This window comes from Ahaetulla prasina, chromosome 5, assembly GCF_028640845.1.
Source record: "Ahaetulla prasina isolate Xishuangbanna chromosome 5, ASM2864084v1, whole genome shotgun sequence".
NCBI lineage: Eukaryota > Metazoa > Chordata > Lepidosauria > Squamata > Colubridae > Ahaetulla > Ahaetulla prasina.
In genome coordinates, this window is record NC_080543.1 from 20388689 (window position 1) to 20415118 (window position 26430).

Here is a 26430-nt window from a genome sequence, read left to right on the forward strand (position 1 = left end):
TTGTTACTTTATCCTACAACAATAAAGTATGTAGCGTTCTTAGAATCCTGTGTAGTGTAGTCTTTCCTGACTTGGCATACCTTGAAAGGCTGACATCAGTCTTTGAAAGCCTGAACAATGCTGAACAAAAAATCAAGGCATGCTTTTATCAGTTTTTCCAGTAAAGGAGAGTATCATTCTTTATGGTAAGGCAATTAGAGTAATATGAATGGAGAACGACAAAGGGATTTGTATTATATTATGCTGTATCATTTAGAGTGGTATATATAATAACTCTCCCCAATTTGTTATCCTCCAGATGAATTAAAGGGCGTTCTCATGATACCACTCCTGGAGTATTATATTTGAAGATTTATGATTCTAAGCAGCATCATGTTTGGGCAGGCATCTGTCCGTCTCAGCAGTGAGAAAAGAATAGTTAATTATTTGGATTCAGTTTAAAAGATAGTTAAAAGAAAATATCAGTCTTTTCCTTGATGACAAAAGGAAGCATTGTACAAGCATTAAATAGAAGCATGATGTCTGGTGTGCAGGGCCACAACCAGTGAGACCTAAGTTTTGTACACCATATGAAAATAGATTGTATAATGATTTAGGGATAAGCATCAACTTTCAGCTCTATTTACTTCACAGAATTGTTGTGAAGATTAGATCTGAGAACTTTATGTGTACCGCCTGGAGCTGCCCTCAGAAAGATTGGTAGCTGAAATAATTAATCCACATGCGCTCTCAGAAATGAATTAAGGTGTTGTGGGGTTTTGTGGAGTGTTATTTGCTGTCTTCAGATCAGGATAAATGGTTTTTTGTTGTGGTTTTATCCTCTAATGAAGGAATACAACAAAATAGAACTGTATTTTCAGTCAAGTCTTGGTTCAGTGAAGCTTACAACTAATTTCAGAGAACTTTAGCTTTTATGAGATTAGTGAGCCGAGCATATTATCCATTCCTTGAAAGTCTAACATGACTTATTTATAATAAGTCAATATTAGTGAAGGAGGAAATGGAAGCAAACTGGAAGTTCATTTGTGATAACAGATTTCTACCCAAGTTTATATTCCATATATTTCCTGAAATGCAGCACCCAGAGTCCTTCACCAGTAGTTGGCGGCTGCTGAGATGGTCAGCTATCTGTAGACTCAGCAGATCTTCCATGCAGTACAGCAACTCTTTCCAGACTGTTGTCCTCCAGACCAGGGGTCTCCAACTTTGGCAACTTGAAGACTTGTGGACTTCAACTCCCAGAATTCCTCAGCCAGAAAATTCTGGGAGTTGAAGTCCACAAGTCTTTAAGTTGCCAAGGTTGGAGGCCTCTGCTCCAGACAACGTCTCTATTATTTTATTTTTTATTTTTATTTTTGTCACAACATTATATACAAGAACATATATTGAAAGGAAACAATAGGACAGGAACAGTAGGCACTTTTGTGCACTTATGCACGCCCCTCTCTCATCACCCCCACCCAACAATGCTTTTCTTCAGCGGGAATGACGGTACTTGAACGCAACGCAACACACCTGTAGGGGCCAACCTAGGCAATCTTGCACGTTGGATGCCGCTCGGCGCAGCATCCAACTCAAAGCCAAGCACGAGTTACGCGCCTAGCGATTACCTATCACGCCGATTTGGATTTAACTGTATTCCAGGCTTGTGGGGAAGTGGATGCGGATCGCTTGATACACCCTTAAGGAACGCGTCTTAGCATTAGGCGGCGTCGGCCATTTTGGTTGCCCTGGTAACCGGGCCTAGCAACGCCGCCCGCCGGGTATCTCTGAGAAATCAAACAGGCGTTTCTTTCTTCCTTACCTTTCGCGGCGGCCCGGTGCGTCGTTGCCGCCGGTATAGAATAGCAGCTCTTCAAACAAAGGAGACCCTTATATATAAAATTATTATTATTGTTTTTTATAGGAAACGAGCGTCCTTCCGTTTCCTTCGCGTTACCCCTTCATCTGGGTCCTCCTCTTGATCTTGGCCATTCTGTTTTCTCTTCACTTTCTTCCCTAAAACAAATGTTCTTAAAGTTTTCTGTTTCTTCTGGGAACGGGGAGAACGGCGGACGCCTTGGTTAAAAAGCGGCGCTCGGCTCCGCAGCCTTTCCAGGACTTGTCTCCGGACCTAGGCGGAGCTCCGGAGTTGCGACTGACATGCCTCTCGATGGGGACGGCGATGGCGACAAGAGGAAGATTTTCATTTCGACCACTGCTGGCAACTACTTCGGGCTGTCGTCGTATGGGAGCCTGACACCCCTCTCTGCCAGTCCCGAACTGGCCAACTTTTTGGATGATGGCAACGAATTTCTTCTCTGTGTGCAGCACTCGGAAGACCAGATTGTGGTCTCAAATAAGGTACTGTGGCGTTCTTCTTAATTATATTATCAGATATTTATTCCACCTTTTATTTATTAATATATTAGTGTGAGATATCTATCTATCTATCTATCTATCTATCTATCTATCTATCTATCTATCTATCTATCTATCTTTGTTTTCGTATACATACATACATACATACACATACACACACATACACACATACAAACATATCTATATATTTGTATAATCAATAGGATCTAGTATCTATCTCTATCTTTTCTTTTCTTTTCTTTTATGAACACTGAGAGGATACGCATCAACACAAATTTCTTGTATATCCAATCACACTTGGCCAATAAAAAATTATGTTCTCTTCTCTTCTCTTCTCTTCTCTTCTCTTCTCTTCTCTTCTCTTCTCTTCTCTTCTCTTCTCTTCTCTTCTCTTCCGTTCTATATCATCTCTATCTCTATCTTTCAGCAGATATATTGATATAAAAACAGAAAGCAGGCTAGTTAGAGCAATAGTCTTTCCTATAAAGATGTATGGGTGTGAGAGTTGGACGCTAAAAATGGCTGATCGAAGAACAATTGATGCCTTTGAACTGTGGTGCTGGTGTAACTTACTGCATATACCATGGATGGCCAAAGTAATTAACAGAGAGGTGTTAAATCGTATACATCCAGACCAGTAGTGGGTTTCAAATCCTGTCGCTACCGGTTCGCTCGTGGGTGTGCGCGTGCGACGCTTCTGCGCATGTGCAGAAGCATCCAGATGGGTGGGCGGAGCCTCCCGCCACCGCTGCTACTAGTTCGCCCGATCTAGGGCGAACTGGTAACAACCCACCACTGATCCAGACACATCACTAGAAGCTAAAATCATAAGACTGATTTACTTTGCCTGTGTCTGGCGTGCAGATTCATTGAAAAAGTCATTGATACTAGGAATGGCTAGTGGAAGAAGACAAAGAAAACATTGGCTTGATAACATCAAATCTGATACAAAGTTGAACACCCAACTATTGAAAGAAGCTGAGTTTGACAGGGTAGCATGGAGAGCACTTGCCTATAAAGTCACCAAGAGTCAGCCAAGACTTAAATGTTTAAAAACAAACAAATATGGAGGAAGGAGTGTGTCTATGTATGTATGCATGTATGTACACACATACACACACGTGAATATGGAGGAAGTACAGCTAGTCCTCCACTTATGATCGCAATGGAGATCAAAATTTTTGTTAAGTGATAATATATTAAGTGAGATTTTGCCCCATTTTACTATCTATCTTGCTGCAGTTGTTAAGTGAATCACTGCAATTATTAAACTAGTAACATGGTTGTTAAGTGAATCTGGCTTCCCCATTGACTTTGCTTGTCAGATGGGTGCAAAAAATGATTATATGACCCCTGGACACTGCAACTATCATAAACACATGCCTGTTGCAAGTGTCCAAATTTTGATCATGTGACCACAGAATGCGACAATGGTGGTAAGTGTGAAAAACAATCATAAGTCACTTTTTTCAGTGCCGTTGTAACTTTGAATGGTCACTAAATGAACTGTTATAAATTGAGGACTGTCTGTATTGTGTAGATTAATGCTGTGCCTTCAGGTTTTATAGCAGATATATGTATACCTATATCAAAATATCCTATTAATATAACAAGTGAGTGCATCATAATATTTATTAGTCTGTAATATGAGTCATACTTTTGATGCAGGTAACCTAAGATACAATTGAAATACTGTATTGTAAAATAGGAAAAATTCCTAATCCTGAAGAGTTGCTTTCAGGTAGTGTTTATAATGTTCTAGGTAGACTGATGCTCTGATTCAATAAGGTAGTTTATACATTGTACTGTTGAATAAACCACAGAGGTTGGGTTCATGCAGATTGGTAAACTAGAACCAGCCATGTCTTCATTTAGAACAATTGTAAGACTGATGTTTGTAAGGCAGCTTTATAACTATATTCTTAAGGTATCAACCCAGAGAACATTTAATGCTGTCTGTAATCCTTTTAAGCTAGGTCATTTATTTCTTATTTAGTATGATTTTTAGGTGTAATATTATAAACCTTTCATTAAAGAGAAGGAGGGAACACATATATTTCTTTCTCTATATGTTGCACCATTTATTTTGCCAAAATACATATTTCTGTATCTTCTTGGTTTAGATAAAAAGTTACATTCTACTATAGTATTTTTTAAAGTAATTCCTGTTTTCCATATTTGCTTTACTTTGTATATGATACTGCAATATCATATATCATGCTACAAAATGTAGCCCAATTTTTCTTTCTGTTTTTTATCTCTGAGATAGGAAAGTTTAATATCTGTAGAGTGTGCCCTATAATTTTAGCAATTTACAAATATTGTCACAGTGCTGACTTAGTTTTCTGCTTAATAGTTAATTAATTTCTGTGTTTCACACTTATGCAGGTTGAAGCTAGCAATTCAGAAGACAAAACACTAGTATTCTTCAAACTGCGACCAGATGTTATTACAGAAGATAATCTTCATACCAATATTCTTGTATCATCTATGTTAGATTCTCCAGTTAATATGCTTTATCAAGCAGTGCGACAGGTATTTGCACCGGTATTACTGAAAGTGAGTATGCAGAATCCAGGTTATTTCAAGAAATCACAGGATTTTTCTCATATATTGAAAATGTACTATTTTCTTATAGTTCTTTTATTATAGAATTTATTTCATTGCTTTGACACTATGCTAGTTTTAATTTATAGAAAGTAGCTCTCTCTTGTCATTACCATTCAAAATTATTTAACAGTTAATTACTACAAACTTAGTATGTTATAGTTATATTCCTTATAATTAATGTAAATTAATTCACTGTTAAGAATCATGTCAACTATGTTTCAGCGCTGAGAAAACAACCAAAGAATGAGATAATGTATGCAGAATTAAATAGAGAAAATTGTATGTTATAATAATATATCAGCATATCAGTTTTCCCTTCACCTGGATGAAACTGTCTATCTAGACCCGTTCCAGTCCGGTTTCCGGTCCGGTTACAGCACTGAGACGGCTTTGGTCGCATTGGTGGATGATCTCTGGAGGGCCAGGGACAGGGGTTGTTCCTCTGCCCTGGTCCTATTAGACCTCTCAGCGGCTTTCGATACCATCGACCATGGTATCCTGCTGCGCCGGTTGGAGGGATTGGGAGTGGGAGGCACCGTTTATCGGTGGTTCTCCTCCTATCTCTCCGACCGGTCGCAGACGGTGTTGACAGGAGGGCAGAGGTCGGCTCCGAGGCGCCTCATGTGTGGGGTGCCGCAGGGGTCGATTCTCTCACCCCTTCTGTTCAACATCTATATGAAGCCGCTGGGTGAGATCATCAGTGGTTTCGGTGTGAGGTACCAGCTGTACGCTGATGACACCCAGCTGTACTTTTCCACACCGGACCACCCCAATGAAGCTATCGAAGTGCTGTCCCGGTGTTTGGAAGCCGTACGGGTCTGGATGGGGAGAAACAGGCTCAGGCTCAATCCCTCCAAGACAGAGTGGCTGTGGATGCCGGCATCCCGGTACAGTCAGCTGAGTCCACGGCTGACTGTTGGGGGCGAGTCATTGGCCCCGATGGAGAGGGTGCACAACTTGGGTGTCCTCCTGGATGAACGGCTGTCTTTTGAAGATCACCTGACGGCCGTCTCCAGGAGAGCTTTCCACCAGGTTCGCCTGGTGCGCCAGTTGCGCCCCTTTCTAGACCGGGATGCCTTATGCACAGTCACTCACGCACTCGTGACGTCTCGTCTGGATTACTGCAATGCTCTCTACATGGGGCTCCCCTTGAGGGGCATCCGGAGGCTCCAGTTAGTCCAGAATGCGGCTGCGCGGGTGATAGAGGGAGCCCCTCGTGGCTCCCGTGTGACACCTATCCTGCGCAGACTGCACTGGCTACCTGTGGCCTTCCGGGTGCGCTTCAAGGTTTTGGTGACAATCTTTAAAGCGCTCCATGGCATAGGGCCGGGTTACTTACGGGACCGCCTGCTGCTACCGAGTACCTCTCACCGACCCGTCCGCTCTCACAGAGAGGGACTCCTCAGGGTGCCGTCGGCTAGGCAGTGCCGTCTGGCGACACCCAGGGGAAGGGCCTTCTCTGTGGGGGCTCCCACCCTCTGGAACGAACTCCCTCCAGGACTTCGTCAACTTCCGGACCTCCGAACCTTTCGTCGCGAGCTCAAAACACACCTATTTATTTGCGCGGGGCTGGGTTAGTTTTTAAATTTATTGGTTTTAATGGGGTTTTTAGTATTTATATTGTTTTTTACTAATCTGGCTATTGAATAAGTTTTTTATGTCTGATTTTAAATTGTATTTATATGTTTGTTTTTTGATTGCCTGTGAATTGCCCTGAGTCCCTAGGGAGATAGGGCGGTATATAAATCTGAAAAATAAATAAAAATAAAAATAAAATAATGAAGAGATGCAGTTTTGATAGAAAAGTTACATAATCTAAAATCTTTATTTTAGGATGAAAAATGGAGTAAAGATTTTGATCCCAAACTGCAAAATCTTTTGCGGGAGTTAGAAGCTGGCTTAGGTTCTGTTCTAAGGAAAACAGATACTGCTTATACAGGAGCAAAGTATCGGGAAGATGATGTTCAAGGTATATAATGCTTAATATTTATAAACTGCAAAATTTAAACTGGATATAGTGAGAAATACTCTGTCATTACAGTCCAGTGAGTAGGCATAGAAAGTGTATAATTGTTGTGACCCAGGACAATAATAAAACATTTATTTCAGTAATATTTCAGATAAGAACATTAGAATTATGATATGCAGAATCGTAGATATACTAGTGTTTCTGTAATATGGCATAATATATTTGAGATGCAGTGATTGTGTCTTAAAATAGATACTAATGCTCATTTATGTGGAGTAAATTACTAAAATATATGCTGTGGCTTTTAAAGATCTTCTACTTGATTGCTATGCAACCAACTGAATATTGGTTTTTTTTACAGCTGTACTTTGCCCAAATGATGAATTTCAATTCTGGACAGAGCGTGCTCAACATGGAAGTAAATCATGTAGCAAGGACAGAGCTTCTCATTTTAAAGAGCTGTTTGAAGCCATTTCATATGTGTGTAACATTTGTTTTATTTATTTGTTAAATTTATTTGCTATCTTGCTATAGGGCTACTCTAGGTGGCTTAAAACAATAAAAATGAAGAAATGAAAAGAAGTGTAAACATAACAGTAGCAAAGTAATGGAACAGTAGGGTAAGCAATGAAAAAGAAAACATTGATAAATGTGATATGAGAATAAAAGATGGGTGGGTAGGGAAGCAGGGAGTGAGGCGGTGGGGTTGCTATCAATCTAGTAGCCACCTCGAGTCTGGTAATCCCCCATTGGGTTCCCAGTCAACTGGCAGAGCCTGGTCTTCAAACTCTTACATCAGGATAGGAGGGTGCAGCAGATCTCATCTAGGAGAGTGGCTACTATGGAAGAGAAGGCTCTTCTTCTGGATCCCAATAATTGGAGTTTTTTGACTGACGGAATCTACAGTAGACCCTCTGCCAGCATGAGTGGGGCAGGCTTGTTTTAGCAGGATATGATATTTCATCAAGGGGGCTGGACTTATGCCATAAAGGGATTTAAAGATCATAACCAGCATATTGAATTGCACCTGGAAGCAGGGTGGTAGCCAGTGTAGTTTTGGAGCAGAAGTGGAATATGGGCCATTCTAGGGGCCCAAAGGTTGCTCAAACAAAGTTTATTAAACAAACAATCACCAAATAAAAAATTAAATAAATAATCAAATAAATAAATAACATTTATCAACAAAGCTGAATGTTTAATTCACAACTTTCCACATACATGGACAGCCTCTCAGAATATTTTACCACCGTCTTACTGCCTGAAGAATTCTAGAAGTTGACGTGCAGAGATCTGAAGGACTTTTGTATCAGGGAGAGCTAAATTATGATACCAGAACTATTTACTGATGCATTGCTTCTGTTTTTATGCACACTGTAAATCACAAAGCAGTCTATAGTTTTAGATGTGTGCTGGATTCATACTATCAGTTATAATAGAACTGAGTTGTGTACAGATGAACCTTCCTTCGTATACAAGTATTGGTTTCTATTGTAACCTTTGCTTGAAAACATATCTTCATGAATTTCTATAGGAAATCAACATTTTTCGTATTATAGATAATGACATTTGAAGAAATATTTCAATAATGCTTTTAACTCTTCATAGAAATCAGGAGGTTTTCTGCTATCTGAACATTTGATTTTTGTCCTTATTAGAATATTGATAAATGATAGTGGCATTTGCCATACTTAACTTGCAGTTAGATTAACAATAATGTGTACTTTCTGAGATCAGCATAAATCAAATGTGCATGACCGCTGTGGCATAAAGGTCTCATTAACCTTTTTATGGCATAGCCGAGATTGAAAATGAGCAGGCAGAGCTCAGATTTGGGCACTCAGCATTATTTTGTTAATTTCATTAAGAAATTTCCTCCTCATCCCTCACCCCCAGTTGTCCCGTTCTTTATCAAAAGAGGGCACAGACTCTTTTTTGCCCCCAGTGTCATAACACACTTTTCACCCAGCATCCTTATTTATTTTGGAATTGTTTGCACTTGACAGGAATGGGCCAAGGAAGTAAGTGCAGCTGACAGATAGAGGCCAAGGAAGCAACTGCTCTTTTGCTCCTTGTAGTTAGGTTGAGGTGAATGAGCAGGTTTGTCATAAGTTAGTTTGAAACACTGAGGCAGATGAGAATGAACTGGGAAGGACTATAGGGTGTTGAGGGAAGTCATGCGGAGTATTTGGAGAAATGGATGGCAGATAGTACATACTATAATAACATTTTCATAGAAATGTTTCCGAATCAATGCAGCCCTAATATATTTGCTGGAAATTATGTTTTTAATTATGTATCCCGCTTCTAGGATTATTACAATTTGGACAGCTTATCTTTATTTGAGGTTGTGGATTTAGTGGAGACCACACGGGACATTGTTGATGATGTCTGGAGGCAATCCGATCATGAGCCTTTTCCACAGTCACGCATGAAGAACCTTTTGGATGTCATAGGTAAATTTCTGGACAAAAAGCCTTCCTGAACAGTTGGATAACTTGTCTTTTTTGTATGTACTTCCTGATTGCTTTCATAGTGCTTAAGTGTGATGACTGCCTGACAAGAGAAAGTCACATGGAATAATTTGAATTTTTATTATTGTTTAGCTTCCATACAATCTTAACAATTTCTGTCAGCCAAGATGAAGCATCTCTTTTTTGAACATTGAGGACACTAGATTGTTTTTTTGGCATTTGATATTTTGAGCCATCAAATATTAGTGTGCTGCCTGATTTCTCTTGATGCAAATGATACCACATTCCAGGATTTTATTTGTGTCACAAACCTTTTCTGTTAGAAATAAGGGTTTGGTTTCCTAACTTTTTTCTTCATCAGAGGTATTCCTGAGTGCAAGTGGCAAGGCTTTTCATTAGCTTTACAAGCACTTCCTTTGGGTCCTTCCCTTTTTTCCTTCCCTACGTTATTTATCACACATATGCTGAAAACTCTGAATCAATTCTTCTGCCTTTCTTCTGAATGGCATAGTATGGTTGTCCATTTTTGAGTCCCATCTCAAAGTGAACATGGACTAGCTTGAGATATATCTTTACCCATCTTCACCTGTTTTTAAGGCTGGCAGCTGTGGGGCTCCTTGATAGAAAGACACTTAGGAGTCCAAATCAATGATGGATTTTCTTTAAAGGTGTTTGTAGACTCTATCAGTTTCTTATCACCAAATGGCCCAAAGGCTGGTTCATACTGTGATTTGTCTTGTGTCTGGATTTAACAGCAATCTTGTGGCTTTCTTACTTAATGCCTATCTCCGCTACCTGATCTGATTAGAATAGAATAGAATAGAATTTTATTGGCCAAGTGTGATTGGACACACAAGGAATTTGTCTTGGTGCATATGCTCTCAGTGTACATAAAAGAAAAGATACCTTCATCAAGGTACAACATTGTTGTACAGTATTATAGAATAGTTCTGCTTGTACTGTTGTAGATCTCTCCCAAACAACCCCTATTTCTATTATGAATCCCTATTTTGGCTGAGTATTCATAAAAATTACAGAAACAAGTTGCTATGCAGACTCATATAGGCATATTCATTTGTTTGAAAAAATTGTTTGTGGTTTGTCCCTGACCCTGTCCTTTAGCCATGGTACTTCCAATTCTAACAAATCACATCACCATTGAGAAATTTCCTCATTTAGATCCGGCCTTTTGGAAACAAATCATTATGATTATACCTGAAGTTTGATTTATCAAAACATTAAAAGAAACTAAAGCTTTCCTTTTTCTGAGCCCGTGCAAAGGTGGTTTAATTTTTTTTGTAGTTAAGTAATCTAATTTTTTATTTAGATATAGGTGCCAATAATTGCATTATACACACAAATGCCTTGCGATTTGGTTTGTAGTGATTACTTTGGTATAATGGGCATATTAGGAGACATGTTTTGATGCAAATGTAGTCATGAAAAACTGCGCTTTGCCAAACAAAATACAAATAATTGAAAATGCAGTTAATTTTCTTCATTTGCTTGTATGATTTTTAGCTGGCTCTCTTGGAAGATTTGTTCAGAAGAAGTTGGGTACTTTAAATCTATGGGAGGATTCGTTTCACACTGTAAAAGAGAATCTGAAGGCTGGCATCATTATTTGTGAACAGTGGGTTGCAGCTTGTGACCATCTTACAGGACAATTATGGCAGCGTTATACCCCACATATATGGCGAGGAGAGAAATATGTCCCTGAAACACTAGGAAAACTTGGCAAACGTCTTGAAGAGGTATCTGTTTTGGTTTGTTTTAGGGATATGAGGTCTAAGGAAAAGTACTATCTGGAGGCTTTTGAATATGATGTTTTCTAATGCAAGAGACTGTAGTACTTGCTTTTTAGATACAGAGCTATAAAATTCAGGTTCTTGGATCTTTAGTTAAAGGCTCTCTGATAATAGCTATAAAGAAAAGTAGATGAAATGATAGAGCTCTTCAACTGATTTTCTTGTATGTGTTCAAAACAAGCTGGGGACGTGATGCTGATATGTTTTTAAATTTCCTTTCCCAGTTTATAAATTCCCAAAATTGCTGTTTCTCCCCAAACTTTGGATAGGGTGATTTTCAGTAAAAAATATATTGTATTTCCCACTGCGCAGTTTGAGATTTTTTAAAAGAAATATGTATGTGTGTCAGAATTAAGAGGAAGGAAAAATAAATATCAGAGAAAAAGAAACACAGTATTTATTTCAGGCCTACAATCATGTTACTTAGGAAAAAAGGTTGTCCATTTCTGATAGAATGAATTCTGAAGCTATGGATAAAAGAACAATATGAGATGAAATGCATAAATAGTTTGACAGTATAAGGCAGCTTCACTTATTTGCAGATGAATGAAATAATTTTGGTTAGAGTCAAACATTTAAGAAATGTCTATAGTAAAGTATCTCCTCTTTTACAAATCAGAAATCTGCAATCTCTGTATAGTATCTCTGAAAAAATAATCCAAGGTAATTTAAGAGGAAGATTTTTGACAATGAGAATCGACAGCATCTACGTTTTGCCCAGGAATCTGTTTAGCAGAAATCTTACTGGTGTTAGTAGAAACATAATTATGAATGTAATATGAATTTGGAAGACCTGTTTTTACAATATCTTAATATGTAGTTCAAATGCATTAAATTCCAGTGTTCCCACCTTCCTCAATGGTATATTAATATACAGTATGCAGTTTTTTTCAGTGAGTCCCCATTGCTTGTCCCAGCTTCTGCCAACTAGCAGTTTTGAAAGCACGTAGAAATGCAAGTAGAAAAAATAGGGACCACCTTTGGTGGGAAGGTAACAGTGTTCCGTGTGCCTCTGGCGTTGAGTCATGCTGGCCACATGACCACGGAGACATCTTCGGACAGCGCTGGCTCTTCGGCTTTGAAACGGAGATGAGCACCGCCCCCTAGAGTCGGCAACGACTAGCACGTATGTGCGAGGGGAACCTTTACCTTTACCTTAGTTATTTTCAATGGAGTAATATTATGTGATATAATACAGAAATGTAACATCCCATTCATAATTAATTCTATATTCTATTCTATGCTTCATTTGCCAAAAGCATTTAGGTATAATTTTAGCACAGTTTGCTATTTAGAGGATTTCTAGCTTTTGTTATAGTTAACTGAAAAATTATGGGTCAAGTTATTATATTCCTTTCATTTTAGGTATTAAGTATTCGATCACTTCATGAGAAACTTACATATTTTTTGCCAACTGGTGAGCAGCAAGCATTGCATCTTGCCCAAGTGTTTGAACCTTTTGCTGGATTGAATCCTGTGCATTACAATCCCTATACTGAGGTAAAATATTTTATACATAAGTTAAACATCACTTAGATGAAGTTTATCTCAGTCCACCAGAATAAAAAATATATTCTCCTCTTCTAGCCTTTATGGAAAGCAGCAGTACGTCAATATGAAAGAATTATTGCTCCAGCAGAACAAAAAATAGCAAGCAAGTTAAAAAGCTTTATTTCAGAAATCCAGGATAGTCCACAACAGGTATTTTAAAAAAATTACTATTGACCATAAAACCTGATGCTGAAAGGCTTGCTTATTAAAAACATTTTGTACATCAAACTTGTATATTAAATAGTTTTAAGTTTCATTTTGCTGGTGGAAGGGAGGTTGAGCTATGTCTTAAAATGATTAACCCACATGCCTTATGCTTCTTCACTGTGCCTTATTCAAAACTGGGAGTTTTTGTTCAGTACTTTTTTCTTTTTTTTGACATGTGGGTAATGGATGGCATCAGAGGGTGGGAGAAAGGAAAAAAGGAAGAGAAAGAAAGAAAGAAAGAGAAAGAAAGAAAGAAAGAAAAAAAGAAAAAGGAAGGAAGGAAGGGAAAGAAAGAAAGAGAAAGAAAAGGAAGGAAGGAAGGAAGGAAGGAAGGAAGGAAGGAAGGAAGGAAGGAAGAATAATCATCTAGCACTCTTGATGCAGCCCAGACTACTGTTGCTAGGCGTGAAAAAATTTCAGAATTATCACCGTTTTCAATGCATTTGTTCAGAATAGTTCTTTTTAATGCAATACATGATAGAAATATAGAAAATATAGAAAACTCTGAATCATGTGCAGATATTCTGACATTATTTTCAGGCCTATCTATCCAGCTTCAGGTTTTGCTGTGTTTTTTGGAACAAAATAATTTTTGTGGCAAGATATGAGGGCAACATCAACAAAAATATAAGACAAACACATGTGTACCCTTTGTTACTATGTTTTAATTTTCATTATTTCAAACCCTGATTGTAATCATCACTTGTATCAGTTTTGTTGTTAGGAACTGTTGTCATTAAGCAGTGCAGTTGTGTGATCTTTTGAACAAGGATCACTTAGTGATGGAAATTTCGGTCCCAATTAAGGTCATTAAGGAGTACTTGAAGATTAATTTTATAAACATAATCCATAGTAATCTGTTTCATTTTATGTACTTGTACATGTTTTATAATTTTAGCTTCTTCAGGCTTTTCAGAAATACAAGGAATTAGTACGACGTCCAAGCATTAGCAAAGAATTGCTTTTAGAAAGAGAAACTTTGCTGGCAAAACTTCAAGGTGCAGTTAAAGGTATACAAATGCATGTATATATGAAAAAATATGAGCGCTTCCATCATCTTTTTTTTAAAAAAAATATGCAATTATTTGATACTTGAGGTATATATCTTGTACGTAATTTACTATAAAAACTATTATAACTTGTCATATGTTTAGTTTGGTGAGTCATCACACTCAGTTTGGATAGATGAACCTGATTACAGAGTGGTGCAAATTCTTGCTTAAAATTCTGTTTTTTAAATCATGCTTATTTTCTTTATTGAAACAAAATAAACTTGCCCAATAAAGAATTGTAATACTTGTACTATAGGACTTAGGCTACTTATTAGGAAGCAAATTTCAGTATTTAGTGCAATTTGCAGAACTCACTAATATTCTCCTTAATGCTGTTATGCAGATTATCAGACAGATTTTGAGTCACGTTGCCATGGCACTCCAGGCGATGCATCAGGGCCGCTTGCGGGGAAAAATCTCTCTGAGGTTGTGAATAATATTGTCTGGGTGCGCCAGCTAGAATTGAAGGTATCAATTTAAACCTATCATTTGATCTTATATATTAAGATTATTATATAATGTGATGTATTTTAGACACATATGTTACATAGGGATAACCTTTCAAACTACTTTTAAAGATTGTCTTGAAACTGATATACATCTGACCCCCAATATGATCTTTAAATAAACACTATAAAAGCTATGTAGTGAAATGTGAAGATTAGTTCTGATTCAGTGGAAACCTTTTTATCATCATCAGCTGCTTCTATATGTGTTCTTCTGATGCTTCTGTGACCAAGTGAGGCAGTTCAACAGTTTTCTGTGCCTTATTAGTAATATTGTTTTATTGAATCTTCTTGAAGCCCTGTATTCAGACCAGAGGTGGTATTCACTTATCTTCGTTACTGGTTTGCAAATGGGAGCGCATGTGCGTGCACTCAATTTGCTCACATGCGACACCTCCGCACATGCGCAGAACATTCTGCGCATGTGCAGAGCATTAAAAATGGGACATGATAATGCCCAGGCAGGTGGGTGGAGCCTTCTGCAGCTGCCGCTACCGGTTTTCCCAAACCGGATAGATCCGGCTGAATAGCACCACTGATTCAGACCCTGTATTCTATTTCTGCTGGAATTAGTTGCATGCCAATTTCCTAGACTATTGCCAATAAGATGCTGCTAATTAGAAGCAGGAAGCCTTCAGTTGCTATCAAATAAATCTAAAAGGCTTAATGTGTGCTTGGAGGAATGAGCTTGCATATTGTCTTCACAGCTACTGTGCAACTTTGGGAAAGACATGCTTGCTTTAAGATTTTTACAGTAATGACTGTAGTATATATCTTCCAAATTACATTTTGCCCTTTGAAAATAGGTATATAGATATAGGTATAATATAATATAATAGAGAAGATTATCATAGATTCCTATGGACCACTCTGCATCTAATGATTATAGAATGCAGGAAAACTGAATGAGTTAACATTAGACAAAAATTATATTTGATATCTAAATCCTGGTCTGTGTGCTATGCATGGACAACTCCTGGGTTCCTATCGATTACAATTATGCAATAATATTTAGCTGCTACTGTAACTGAATTGTTTGAACTTCGTTAAGCAACCCATCCTGTGGTTGTATAATCTCCGTAGTGTAAAATGCTGTGATTTTAAACCTCTTGTATATTTTATGTGTTAGCTTTAGTAGCATAAAACATGCCAAATGCAATTAAACTTTTCAATTATTTCAAAATATAAGGTCGATGATGCCATTAAGATTGCAGAGGCCCTTCTTTCAGACCTATCTGGATTTCAAAATTTCCGACAAACTGCAGATGACCTTCTAGAACAGTTAAAAATGTATGAACAAGAACAATTTGATGATTGGTCCAGGGATATTCAAACAGGTCTCTCAAACCCAAAGTCTGGTCTTAGGTAAGTATAAAATATTTGACTTTGTAAGAACAATCTTAAAATTAGGTACACATAAAAAAGTCCAGGGGTGAACTATTTTGAGGAACTCCAACACATCAGATGATGGTCCAGCAGGTTTCCAGTAGCCGGTCCTGGAAAGATTTGGGGTTCTGAACATGAAGTTCAATGTGAAATGGGCCAAATCATGTAAAAACACCCCAAACTGCTTCTGATTCAGAGGATTAAGTTCTGCAAAACTGCGGGTTCACACATAAAATAATCAGACTGGTACAGTCCAAAAGAGAAATTAAATTAAATATATTATATTATATTATATTATATTATATTATATTATATTATATTATATTATATTATATTATATTATATTATATTATATTATATTATATTATATTAATTATATTAGTTGATTTTATACTTTCTACTCCATAGACTCAAGGCAGTTTACAGCATCTGATGTTTTGCATAACCCTGTTTAAAACCTACTTAGGCAAATCAATAGCTAGTCTCAAGAACATAGAGGACCGTAAATACCGTATGGAATAAATATTTTCTAGTATAATGACTAATATTGCAATTTTATTTTAGTATACAGGCCAATAGTCCTGTCATGGAACTTAATCATTCCGATGGAGCCTTAAAAATACATTATTCAGATCGCTTGGTAACTCTCCTTAGAGAAGTACGTCAGCTTTCTGCACTTGGGTTTGTCATTCCTGTCAAAATACAACAGGCTTCAAACACTGCTGAAAAGTTTTGCAAACAAGCCGTGATTCTCAAACAGGTATAATAACTTCTTAAATGTAATGAAAATCTTGGATTGATTCTTAGATATAATTTTAAGGTAAGCATGCGTGAGATGGGAGGCTGTATAACAGACTATATATATATATATATATTTACACGGGAGAAAACCCGAACAACCAAAGACCTACATACAAACACCCGTGAAAACCTCAGAAAACAAATATATATATTGTATATATATATATATATATATGTAGGTCTTTGGTTATTTGGGTTGTTTCCCGCGTAAAATTGGAAGTGTCTTGGCGACGTTTCGACGAAATCCCATTCGTCATCTTCAGGCTAGGTGTTTACAGCTTTGTGCTTCTAGGAGAAAAGTAAACACCTAGCCTGAAGATGACGAATGGGATTTCGTCGAAACGTCGCCAAGACACTTCCAATTTTACGCGGGAGACAATCCGAATAACCAAAGACCTACATACAAACACCTGCGAAAACCTCAGAAAATATATATATATATATATATATATATATATATATATATATATATATATATATTAGATAGAAAGTGAAATAGGTAGATAGATAAATAAATGGTTTATAATAAAGCACTTTTATTATAAGTGCTAATCCTGCTGTAGTTCATTATATTTGTGAGCACTGCTAAAGAGTGAATTCTACCTGATTTCCAAAAAATGTAAAATTCATTTAGAATTCTAACTGATTGTGATATTAAATTGAAAGACTGTGTTTGAATTTGCAGTAAAATTTGCACTAAAACTTTGAGCTTCATTGTATCTTTATTGGTTTAATTCATGTAGCAAGGCATTAGAAGAAATGTAAAACACCATGCAATTGTTAAGCATTCGTTTAAATTGCTTTTCATTTGTCAAAGTTTTAATTCACAGTTTCAAATGTTTTCATATATGGCAAAAAACCAATAACCCTCCACTATGTCTGTATATCATTACTTTCAGAATATGATTTCCCCCCCATTTAGTGTAAAGCAAACCTCAGAGGAAATTGTTAATATGGCTTTATAGAGGACAAAAATACCTTTAAAATGTTTAGTCCAGTCTAGTCCCAAAAAGTGATTGGAATTGAAAATCAGTAAGATTTAGTAGAGTCTTCTATAGTTGAAATTTAAAACTGTACATTAAACGGAAAGCTAAGTGATGAATAAAAATAATTGAAAAAAATGAATTATTTTAAATATAAATGTGGCATTTAAACCTTGTGGATTTATATTTTTTTTAATAGGTGGCACACTTTTATAACAGTATTGATCAGCAAATGATTCCCAGTCAGAAGCCAATGATGTTGCAGTCGGCTTTAGCATTTGAACAGATAATTAAAGTAATGGCATGTTTATTACTTTCATTTTTATTACTGTTCTGTCTTCTGAAAGCTTGAAGGTTTTCTGCTTGTATATATTTCCTGATTGAGCATGGGATTTGATTCTGGATTCTTGGGAGCTGATGTTTTGAATGAATACATACCTGTTTTTCTCCAAAATGCTTGCCTATGGGTGACTTTGACTTTGCCCTAGAGGCAGGACTAAAATCAGTTGAAAATGCTGAACTCTCGTCATTTAATGTTGTTTTGGAATCAAGCACCACCTAAGTTGATTCTGGTGAGCTATACAGGAACAGAGATAGAATGGGGAAAGGGTTTTTCCAATATTTATTACTATAACCTTTATTTCCATGAAGGATATAACAATATCGAATTAGATTGACCTGTATAGAATTAGTATACATTGTAAACTTCTGTAGTAGAATAAATACATTGTAAACTGTCAAAAAAAGAAAAAAAAAGAAAATCACAATTCATTTGCAATTGAATATATACTTTATCTTGTTTCTTCCCTTTACTTTTTGTCTTTTCCTTCATTTCAAGCTCTGTAAACATACTCAGAGAGAACTGTTCATTTTATGAACATCATTAGAATTCCATTGTTTACTTACTTGAAGTATTTGTTTGGCAGCACTCAAAAGCAGAAGGACAAATAACATGGGACAATCCTAAAGAACTAGACATGTATATCAAGAAACTCCAAAGTGCAGCAGAACGGCTTGCCACAGAAAATAGAAAGTTAAGGAAATGGCATATGGGTTTTGTAGAAAAGGTATGTTTCATCACCTCAGCCTATATCCTTATTTTTTTTTACTCTTTATTTCAGTAATAAAGTGCAGCATGCTTGTAATTCTTCTTGTTAGGTTGTTGGCCTGATGAACATTGATCTGCTTCGTCAACAGCAGCGTTGGAAAGATGGTTTACAAGAACTTCGGGGAGGATTCTCCAGCCTTGAATCACAGGCATGAATTTATTGCTACTTAAATTTTAAGTGAAATAGGATGGAAATGTGTGTGTGTGTGTGTGTGTGTGTGTGTGTGTGTGTGTGTGTGTCTAATCTTACAAAAAATTTGTGGCAAAATACTTATTACAGAATTATCAGTTTGTCAAATATCTGAAAATATTTAAAATATTAGGAACATCAAGCTAATCAATATTTTGCTTCGTAGCAGAAAATGCTACTGTCTGTATAATTCACTGGTGTGACTGAGGATATTTCTTCTAATTTTTCATGACAGAATAGTCGGCAAAGTAAATGCTAAAATAGAAGCATATGCTATAATTTGTTGAGATTTCTTGGAAACAACTTTTAACCATCTACAATACATTTCTGTATTTTCCTGTCAAGCACTGTTCTATAGTAGAATAGATGTCACTGTATACTATATAATAATTACTGGAAACCCATCAAAGCAGTCATTGTAATTCAAAGCAAAGTATTTGTTGTTGTGAAAATTGAAACTTATTTACATCTACATTTAAATCAAATAATCCTGAACAAAGTTTTCAAGGAATGGTATTCATGGAGCATGTCAGTCTTGCCAGGTAGTCCAAACAAGAAGCACACCCAGATAAACTAATTCTACTTTATTATAGATTATAGTTAGGGAATCTTGCAAGTCTGAAAGTATATGTCTTCCCCCTCATTGCTTTTACAGGCCCCCAAACTAGGGAGTGTGCCTTCTGAGATATTCTTGCTGTGGACTGAGCAACCTCTTATCTGACCATTGTCCTGACTGTGACTCTTCCCCCGGTCTCTCACGGTCACTCCCATATACCATTACAATAACCCCTAAGAATTTCAATATTGGGGAAAGTCTACATTGACTGTTACTTAAGGCATGCAAATATATTATGTTCCTCTAAGAAATTGCATTGAGCTGATTTAGTTGGAAATTATTGATCTGAATTTTTGTTTAATTAGTTGTTTGCCATGTTTTGAGTTATTCCATAGACACACAGTTTTCTGTTGCCGAAATAGTTTTCTTGGGAGAAGTTCCTGTATAGTCTCTCTATAAATTTGACCATGATTAATTGAAATTTTTTTAACCTGAATACCATCAAATTATAGGGTTTCCTTTCAAATAACATGAAAGCATGGAGACTTCATTGGAACCACCAACTCTACAAAGCTTTGGAGCATCAGTATCAGATGGGCTTGGAAGCACTCAATGAAAATCTGCCAGAAATAAGCATTGATTTAACTTACAAGTAAGATGTTCTTGAGGTTGATAGGACAATGAAAAATGCATGTACGTCTATATCTTTTAAAGGAGTAATTGTAACCAGATGACTCCAAGGCACGGGTTCTTGATATGGTTATTAATATTATAAAATGTTAATTAATAACATTTAAAAAATATTTTTCAGACAAGGAAGATTGCAATTCAAACCCCCCTTTGAAGAAGTACGAGCAAGGTATTACAGAGAGATGAAGAGATTCATTTCTATCCCTAATCAATTTAAGGGAGTAAGTGAGACCGATGAAGAGTGCATCTTTTCTGTCATGACTGAAAGAAATGCAAGTGGATTTCTGACCACATTTAGCAAAGCAGAAGACTTGTTCCGCAGACTGGGAGAAGTTTTAGATCAATTTAAGGTTTGTAAATACTTGCTTTTGCGCAAACACTTTTTAGGACAGATGTTTTCGAAGTTCTTCGGCATTCACTTGTATAATCACTTTGTCTGTTCATATCAACAGTCTCTCCATAAGGCACAGGCCAGTCATTTCCTATGTCATAACCTGGTGATATACACAACACAAGATGTCAAAGGAAGACAGGAATTTGGAATAGTTATAACCCAATTCAAATTGTCTATATCACTAATGAAATATTTACCATGTAATCAGATGTATGCATCCTGTAGCAGCAGAATACTTGGTGGCAATGCTTCAGAGTGAATTTCGAAGAGCTGTTTTGGAATGCATAGGAGTGTGAACCCAGCACCTCGGTTGTCAACTCATTAAAGGAATTATTATAGGCAGTTCACCAACAAGTGCTGTATTCATGCCTTCACATGCTGAGAAGTAGTTTTTGGGAAGCACCATTATTATATATCCCTCATAACAATTCTTGTTCTAATTGTGGCATTTTTTGAGATACAGACTGCACTCAAATATTAAAGAAGTATTCTGACAAGCAACATTAATCAGGAAGCTGGCAGGTGATCATGTGGCTGAGAGAGGTTGTGATCATGCAGGATTCACCTAACAGTGGCAACTGGGACTGCCAGGCCTGCTATTGTAGGTTTGTGTGGTCATGTGATGTCACACCTTAGGACCCTGTTGCTTAGTGATGGAGTTTCCAGTCACAATTACCAGTGGTAAGTTAGGGGTAGCTGTAGTAGTGAATAGTATAAGCAGTGGTGAACAGCTGCATGGCTAAACTTTCAAACCAAAGGTATTGGATTAAAGCAGGAAAGAATCAGCTTACTGAAATGCATTTGAAGCATTTTTCTTTTTCTGCTTATGTACCTAAATGGTCAAGGTTTATATAGGCACACACTAAAATGAGTAGCATACTTTTTAAATAAACATATGCATTCCTTCCTGCGTGTTGAAGGAATGGGTGATAATTGGACAAGTCGATGTGGAAGCTTTGGTGGAAATTCATCTTTCCAAAGAACAGGACTGGGAGAAAAATTTCAAAACCCTAAAAGTGAAAGGCAAAGAAGCGGAACGTCTTCCAAGGTACAGCATAGTAGATGACTTAAAAGCATAAGTCTTCTGGGATAGCTCTTTTGTTTTTTAATAAGTGCTTAGTCCTGAGTTTCAAAAATTGTTGTAAAGGGTTCCATCAGTTTCTTTTCTAATTTCCTTCAAAATTGCTTTGACTGAGTCTGCTATTGTCCCATTATAAGGGATTCTAAGGAGCATTTCCTTCCTCCCTGACCCAATAAATCTCAAGAGATTTCTATCAAGAACAAACAAGATAGCTTAATGTGGTTGATTGAATAACATTTATTAGAATTTGGGGTTTATGTTAAATGTCATATAATAACATGAAATATAATTATTTTGTTCTAATCCTTGAAGCATTGTGAAAGTCGATTGCCTCATAGTGAACTGTAATCCTGTGAAGTCTGTCATCGATGATCTTATCCAGAAGTTGTATGATGCTCTAGTGGTGTCTTTGAGAAAATCCATACAAGGTAAATGTTCAGAAGAAAAACTATTTAAAAGATAGCCGTTCGTTTATTCCTGCTTTTTCTTTAAAGAATATTATTTTGTCTAGAGTATTATTTTAATTACTTGAAATGTTGCGAATTTATAACATTTAAATATATTCAATAGATTTTAAAAAATCACATAAAATAGAGAGGAACAGAAAAATATCAAAACTTGTTACTATAGCAGGAATACCTTCTAATCTTGCTTTGTATCTAAGAAGCCATTCTTAAATTTTCAGCTCCAGAATTACTATTAATTTCAATGTGACTAAATATTCTAAAATTTTAATTCACCAAATAAATTTTCTTAGATTTTACTGTTGTTAATTTTTAGTGAATGCTAGCTTTTCGTGCAGTTGTAACCCTAGATGAACACTGTAGCCCAAGGAAGCAAGAAAAACAGTCTTTTCCAATAATTTTCACCTCGTTCTGGCAAATAGAGGGAAACAGTTAAGGTTGATTTTATTCAGCTATTTTTAGGGATTTTCTTCCTTGACATTTTCATTCACAATGAACGGGAGGAAAACCAAACTTTGAGGATTAGCATGATTTCTAACTTTACTGCTGTGTTTAGGTTAGGTTAGTCTGAATCAGGAATGCGCAAGCTATAATTGAAACTAAATATATATAAATAAGCCTTTTGGTGTTGCAAAATGCTTGGATCCCTCCTCCACCCCATCTAAGAGATGCCTGGTGTATTCTCTTATAAGCCAAATCCTTTCCTTTTGGAATAAGGGCAGAGTTAAAGACAAACAGCATTCTTTTCTGCTTTTTCACTTGTTTTGTGTCCTGATTGGTTGATAATACAAGTTTATGACCTGCACATTTCAGTTCAGTCTAAAATGTCTAACTATAAGATTTTTTTGCCCCAAAGAAGCTTTATTTGTCTATTTAGCAATTTATATGGCTACCTATGTTAGAATGATGCCTGTTGCTGGGGAACAGAAAATTGAAATAAAGACCAGCAATGCAATATAATTAATAAAAAAATGACAACCGGAAACAATCAATATAATATATACCAGAGGTCTAGTATCATTCAATTATACAACCAATGAGAAAATAATGAACACTAATTGGTATAACTCACCTATAATTCTGGCACATGAGAGAATGTCGGATATAATGGAAGCTTTAATCCTAAATGTTTGATGGACGGCTTGTTACAAATTAGTCCATAGGGCTATTATGGTTGATAGAACATCAACCAATTTTTTGGACTGGATTTGTCATTTTTGCCCACCTATTGAGTGTTGTTGTTGACTCTATTGTGTTTTCTCTTGATGTTTATGTAGGTCATCAGCATGATATTTCTTCATTTCTAAATGATGCTATGAATATCTTAGTAATAAGGCCCCAGTCAGTGGAAGAAATAACGGAAGATAATTTAAAATATAAAAACTTAAAAGACAAAAAAGAAGAGGTAATATTTTTCTCTACTATCAAGAACTGAACAAATTTGATATCAGAATATTTCTAGAATATGAATATTATCTAAAATTGTTATTTCTTCATAGACGTTCTTGAAAGTTTCATTATTGCCGTATGTATTTTATTATTGCAATATTGCACAATCCCAAGAAAAGGCACGTTCGTTTAAAGGGTTGCCTACATGCTATGTACGCACCCACATTTGTTTTCATCTTTACCAAATATTGCATAATCATAAAAGATGACGTTAATTTATTTATTGACCCATACCAATGTATTTATGCATTTGAACTTTATTCGAATATCAAATCTCTCTTCTTAGGTCTTTCTCCTTTTCCAAGAAGCAGAAAGTAAAAACAAGCTTCTCCGAACTGTGGCTGGTGGGGGCATTGAAACAATTGGCAGCTTGAGAGCTACATGGGATAAATTTGAGTTAATGATGGAGAGTCATCAGCTGATGATTAAAGAACAGGTAACTAAGAGTCGTTCAATACACACCCACACACACCCATGTGCACACCTCCACACCCACACCCCAGGTCTGAGCCAAGAACAGCTATTTTGCCTTCAAAACTTGACATAAAATGCCCAGGTTTCCAGGGGGTTGTCCTGAATTTTTGAAGTTTTATAAAATTCTCTGTTTAAACCTAGGATACAATGTGATAAATAAAACGTGTTATGGAAAAATATGAGATTCCAGCATGCACTTCCATATATATTTTGATTACTTCCAAAGCCTATACATGGTTGTTATTGGTAATGTTTTCCAGAATCTTGGGATATGCTTGAATCTGTAAGTCTTCCACTTTGAGGCGGTAAGGCAAGATCTGGATTGTATTTTCAGTTTCAGGATTCCTTTCACTCTTTTTAAGAAAAGTATCAAACACCACATTGCTAATTTGAAACTGTATTTGAGACTAAAAATTAATAAGACATATTGATAAAGTACCAGTACCCTTAGAACAATGTTAATCATTATTTTTTATAGTAATCCTGTTAATACAAAGCTGTTCCTAGAATAAACTAATAATAATCCTTTTGCTCCTGTTTTACTTACTCTTTGGATTTCAGGTCGAAGTGATGAAAGGCAATGTGAAAACCCGTGTTAATACCTACCTTCAGGAACTGGAAAAATTTAAAGCTCGGTGGGACCAGTTGAAACCTAGTGATGATGTAATTGAAACAGGACATCATGATGTGCTACAGAGAAGTGCTGAGATCATAAAGGAAAAGAAAATTGAGTTTGATGAACTTGAGGATGCAAAGCAAAAACTTGTGTATGCTTATTTTTGTATAAGTATGAACAAATATCAGCATATTAGGAATAGTTTTGTAAATATAATTTTTGAAAACAAACTATCAACTATTAGGATAAAATAAAATAAAAATAAAACAACAAAATTAAAGTTCTGTCAGTTTTCAATTTCCCATCCGATTTTCTAAAAGTTACATGGCAGGATATACTTTACTTTAATTTTGAAGTAAAGATAATTTTCAACTGTAAAAAATAGGTATAAAAATTGTAACATGGGTAATTTTGAACATATAACTAATATACAATTATATTCACCTCATTAGTAGTTCTTAATATTATAAAATTACAAACATATTATTAACCCACAAAATTTTCAACTTAAATTTGACTTTTGGGGTTTTTCATGAATTTTAGTGATAATTTAGTAATGGCTTGCCATGGCCTTTTTCCAGGCTATTTTGTTACTTCCTGATGGGCTCTCATCAAATACTAAGAAGGTCTCAACCAACTTAGATTTTTTAAAATCAGTTGAAGTTAAATATATCTAGGGTAGTCATTGACATACAAATGTTTGTTTAACAAGGGCTTGAATTTATGAACATAAAATGTTTATAAAATGATTTATGACCTGTCCTCAAAGTTACCACTTTTTCACTGTCACCATGGTCATGTGATCACAATTTGGATCTTTGGCAACTGGGTTACATTTACGATGGTTGAAGCATTTTGTGTTCACGTGGTCGTGATTCGCGAACTTCCAAGCCAGCTTCCAATAAGCAAAATCAATTGAGGAAGCTGGATTTGCATAACAACTCCATGATTCACTTAACAACTATGTTATTCACTTAATAACTCTGGTAATTCACTTAACCGCAGTAAAAATGGTTGTAAAATTGGGTGCGGTCACATGATGGCTTGCTGAATGTCGTGTCATTTAGCAACTGATATTCCAGTCTCAAATATAGTTGTAAGTGATAGAATGCATATATGCTCAGCATGTAGTTTGGCAAAGACATAATCAAATTAGTAAAATAATCAGAGTTTAGTCAGTGGTGGGATTCAAGAAATTTAACAACCGGTTCTCTGCCCTAATGATTTCTTCCAACAACCAGTTCATCAAACTATTCAGAAAGTTAACAACCGGTTCTCCCGAAGTGGTGCGAACTGGCTGAATCCCACCACTGAGTTTAGTGAAAGATTAGAGGCAGCTGGAATGATTTTTATTTACTATGTTATCATGTAAGATATATGCAAAACATCAACTGTGAAAAATACATATTTTCACTTGTCTGATCTCCAGTTAGAAGAATCAGCATTAGGAATATTATTTTAAAATTGGGTAACACGTACCATATTGCATTATTTTATAAATGTTCTTTTAGTTTTTAATTTGTTCTATTATTCCTCAGATATTCCATGGTTATTCTCTAATAAGTGTATTAAAGTATCTATTGATGTATCTATTGAAAGAAAATAGAAGAAAGAAATAATTTCTTATATAGAAGATATATATTCTCGCCATTCCCGTAATTCCAGGATGTTGCTGATTGATCTATATCACTATATCTTTTATT

At 36.2% G+C, this 26430-nt stretch overlaps 1 protein-coding gene across 2 annotated transcripts in view; it reads left to right on the forward strand.

The window, feature by feature from the left end:
• Nucleotides 1–1490: 1490 nt before the first annotated feature.
• DYNC2H1 (dynein cytoplasmic 2 heavy chain 1) overlaps nucleotides 1491–26430 on the forward strand; it is a 159620-nt gene continuing 134680 nt past the window's right edge. For both annotated transcript variants that reach the window (XM_058186002.1, XM_058186003.1), the window contains exons 1-22: nucleotides 1491–2343; nucleotides 4750–4920; nucleotides 6805–6940; nucleotides 7302–7420; nucleotides 9249–9393; nucleotides 10933–11165; nucleotides 12585–12719; nucleotides 12807–12920; nucleotides 13876–13987; nucleotides 14373–14497; nucleotides 15725–15900; nucleotides 16486–16681; nucleotides 17905–18000; nucleotides 18632–18772; nucleotides 18864–18962; nucleotides 20072–20211; nucleotides 20371–20599; nucleotides 21564–21691; nucleotides 22037–22152; nucleotides 23466–23593; nucleotides 23924–24073; nucleotides 24673–24878. In XM_058186002.1, the coding sequence (XP_058041985.1) occupies nucleotides 2143–2343; nucleotides 4750–4920; nucleotides 6805–6940; nucleotides 7302–7420; nucleotides 9249–9393; nucleotides 10933–11165; nucleotides 12585–12719; nucleotides 12807–12920; nucleotides 13876–13987; nucleotides 14373–14497; nucleotides 15725–15900; nucleotides 16486–16681; nucleotides 17905–18000; nucleotides 18632–18772; nucleotides 18864–18962; nucleotides 20072–20211; nucleotides 20371–20599; nucleotides 21564–21691; nucleotides 22037–22152; nucleotides 23466–23593; nucleotides 23924–24073; nucleotides 24673–24878 (3296 nt within the window). In that variant the 5' untranslated portion in view covers nucleotides 1491–2142. The remainder of the gene's footprint in view (nucleotides 2344–4749; nucleotides 4921–6804; nucleotides 6941–7301; nucleotides 7421–9248; nucleotides 9394–10932; nucleotides 11166–12584; nucleotides 12720–12806; nucleotides 12921–13875; nucleotides 13988–14372; nucleotides 14498–15724; nucleotides 15901–16485; nucleotides 16682–17904; nucleotides 18001–18631; nucleotides 18773–18863; nucleotides 18963–20071; nucleotides 20212–20370; nucleotides 20600–21563; nucleotides 21692–22036; nucleotides 22153–23465; nucleotides 23594–23923; nucleotides 24074–24672; nucleotides 24879–26430) is intronic.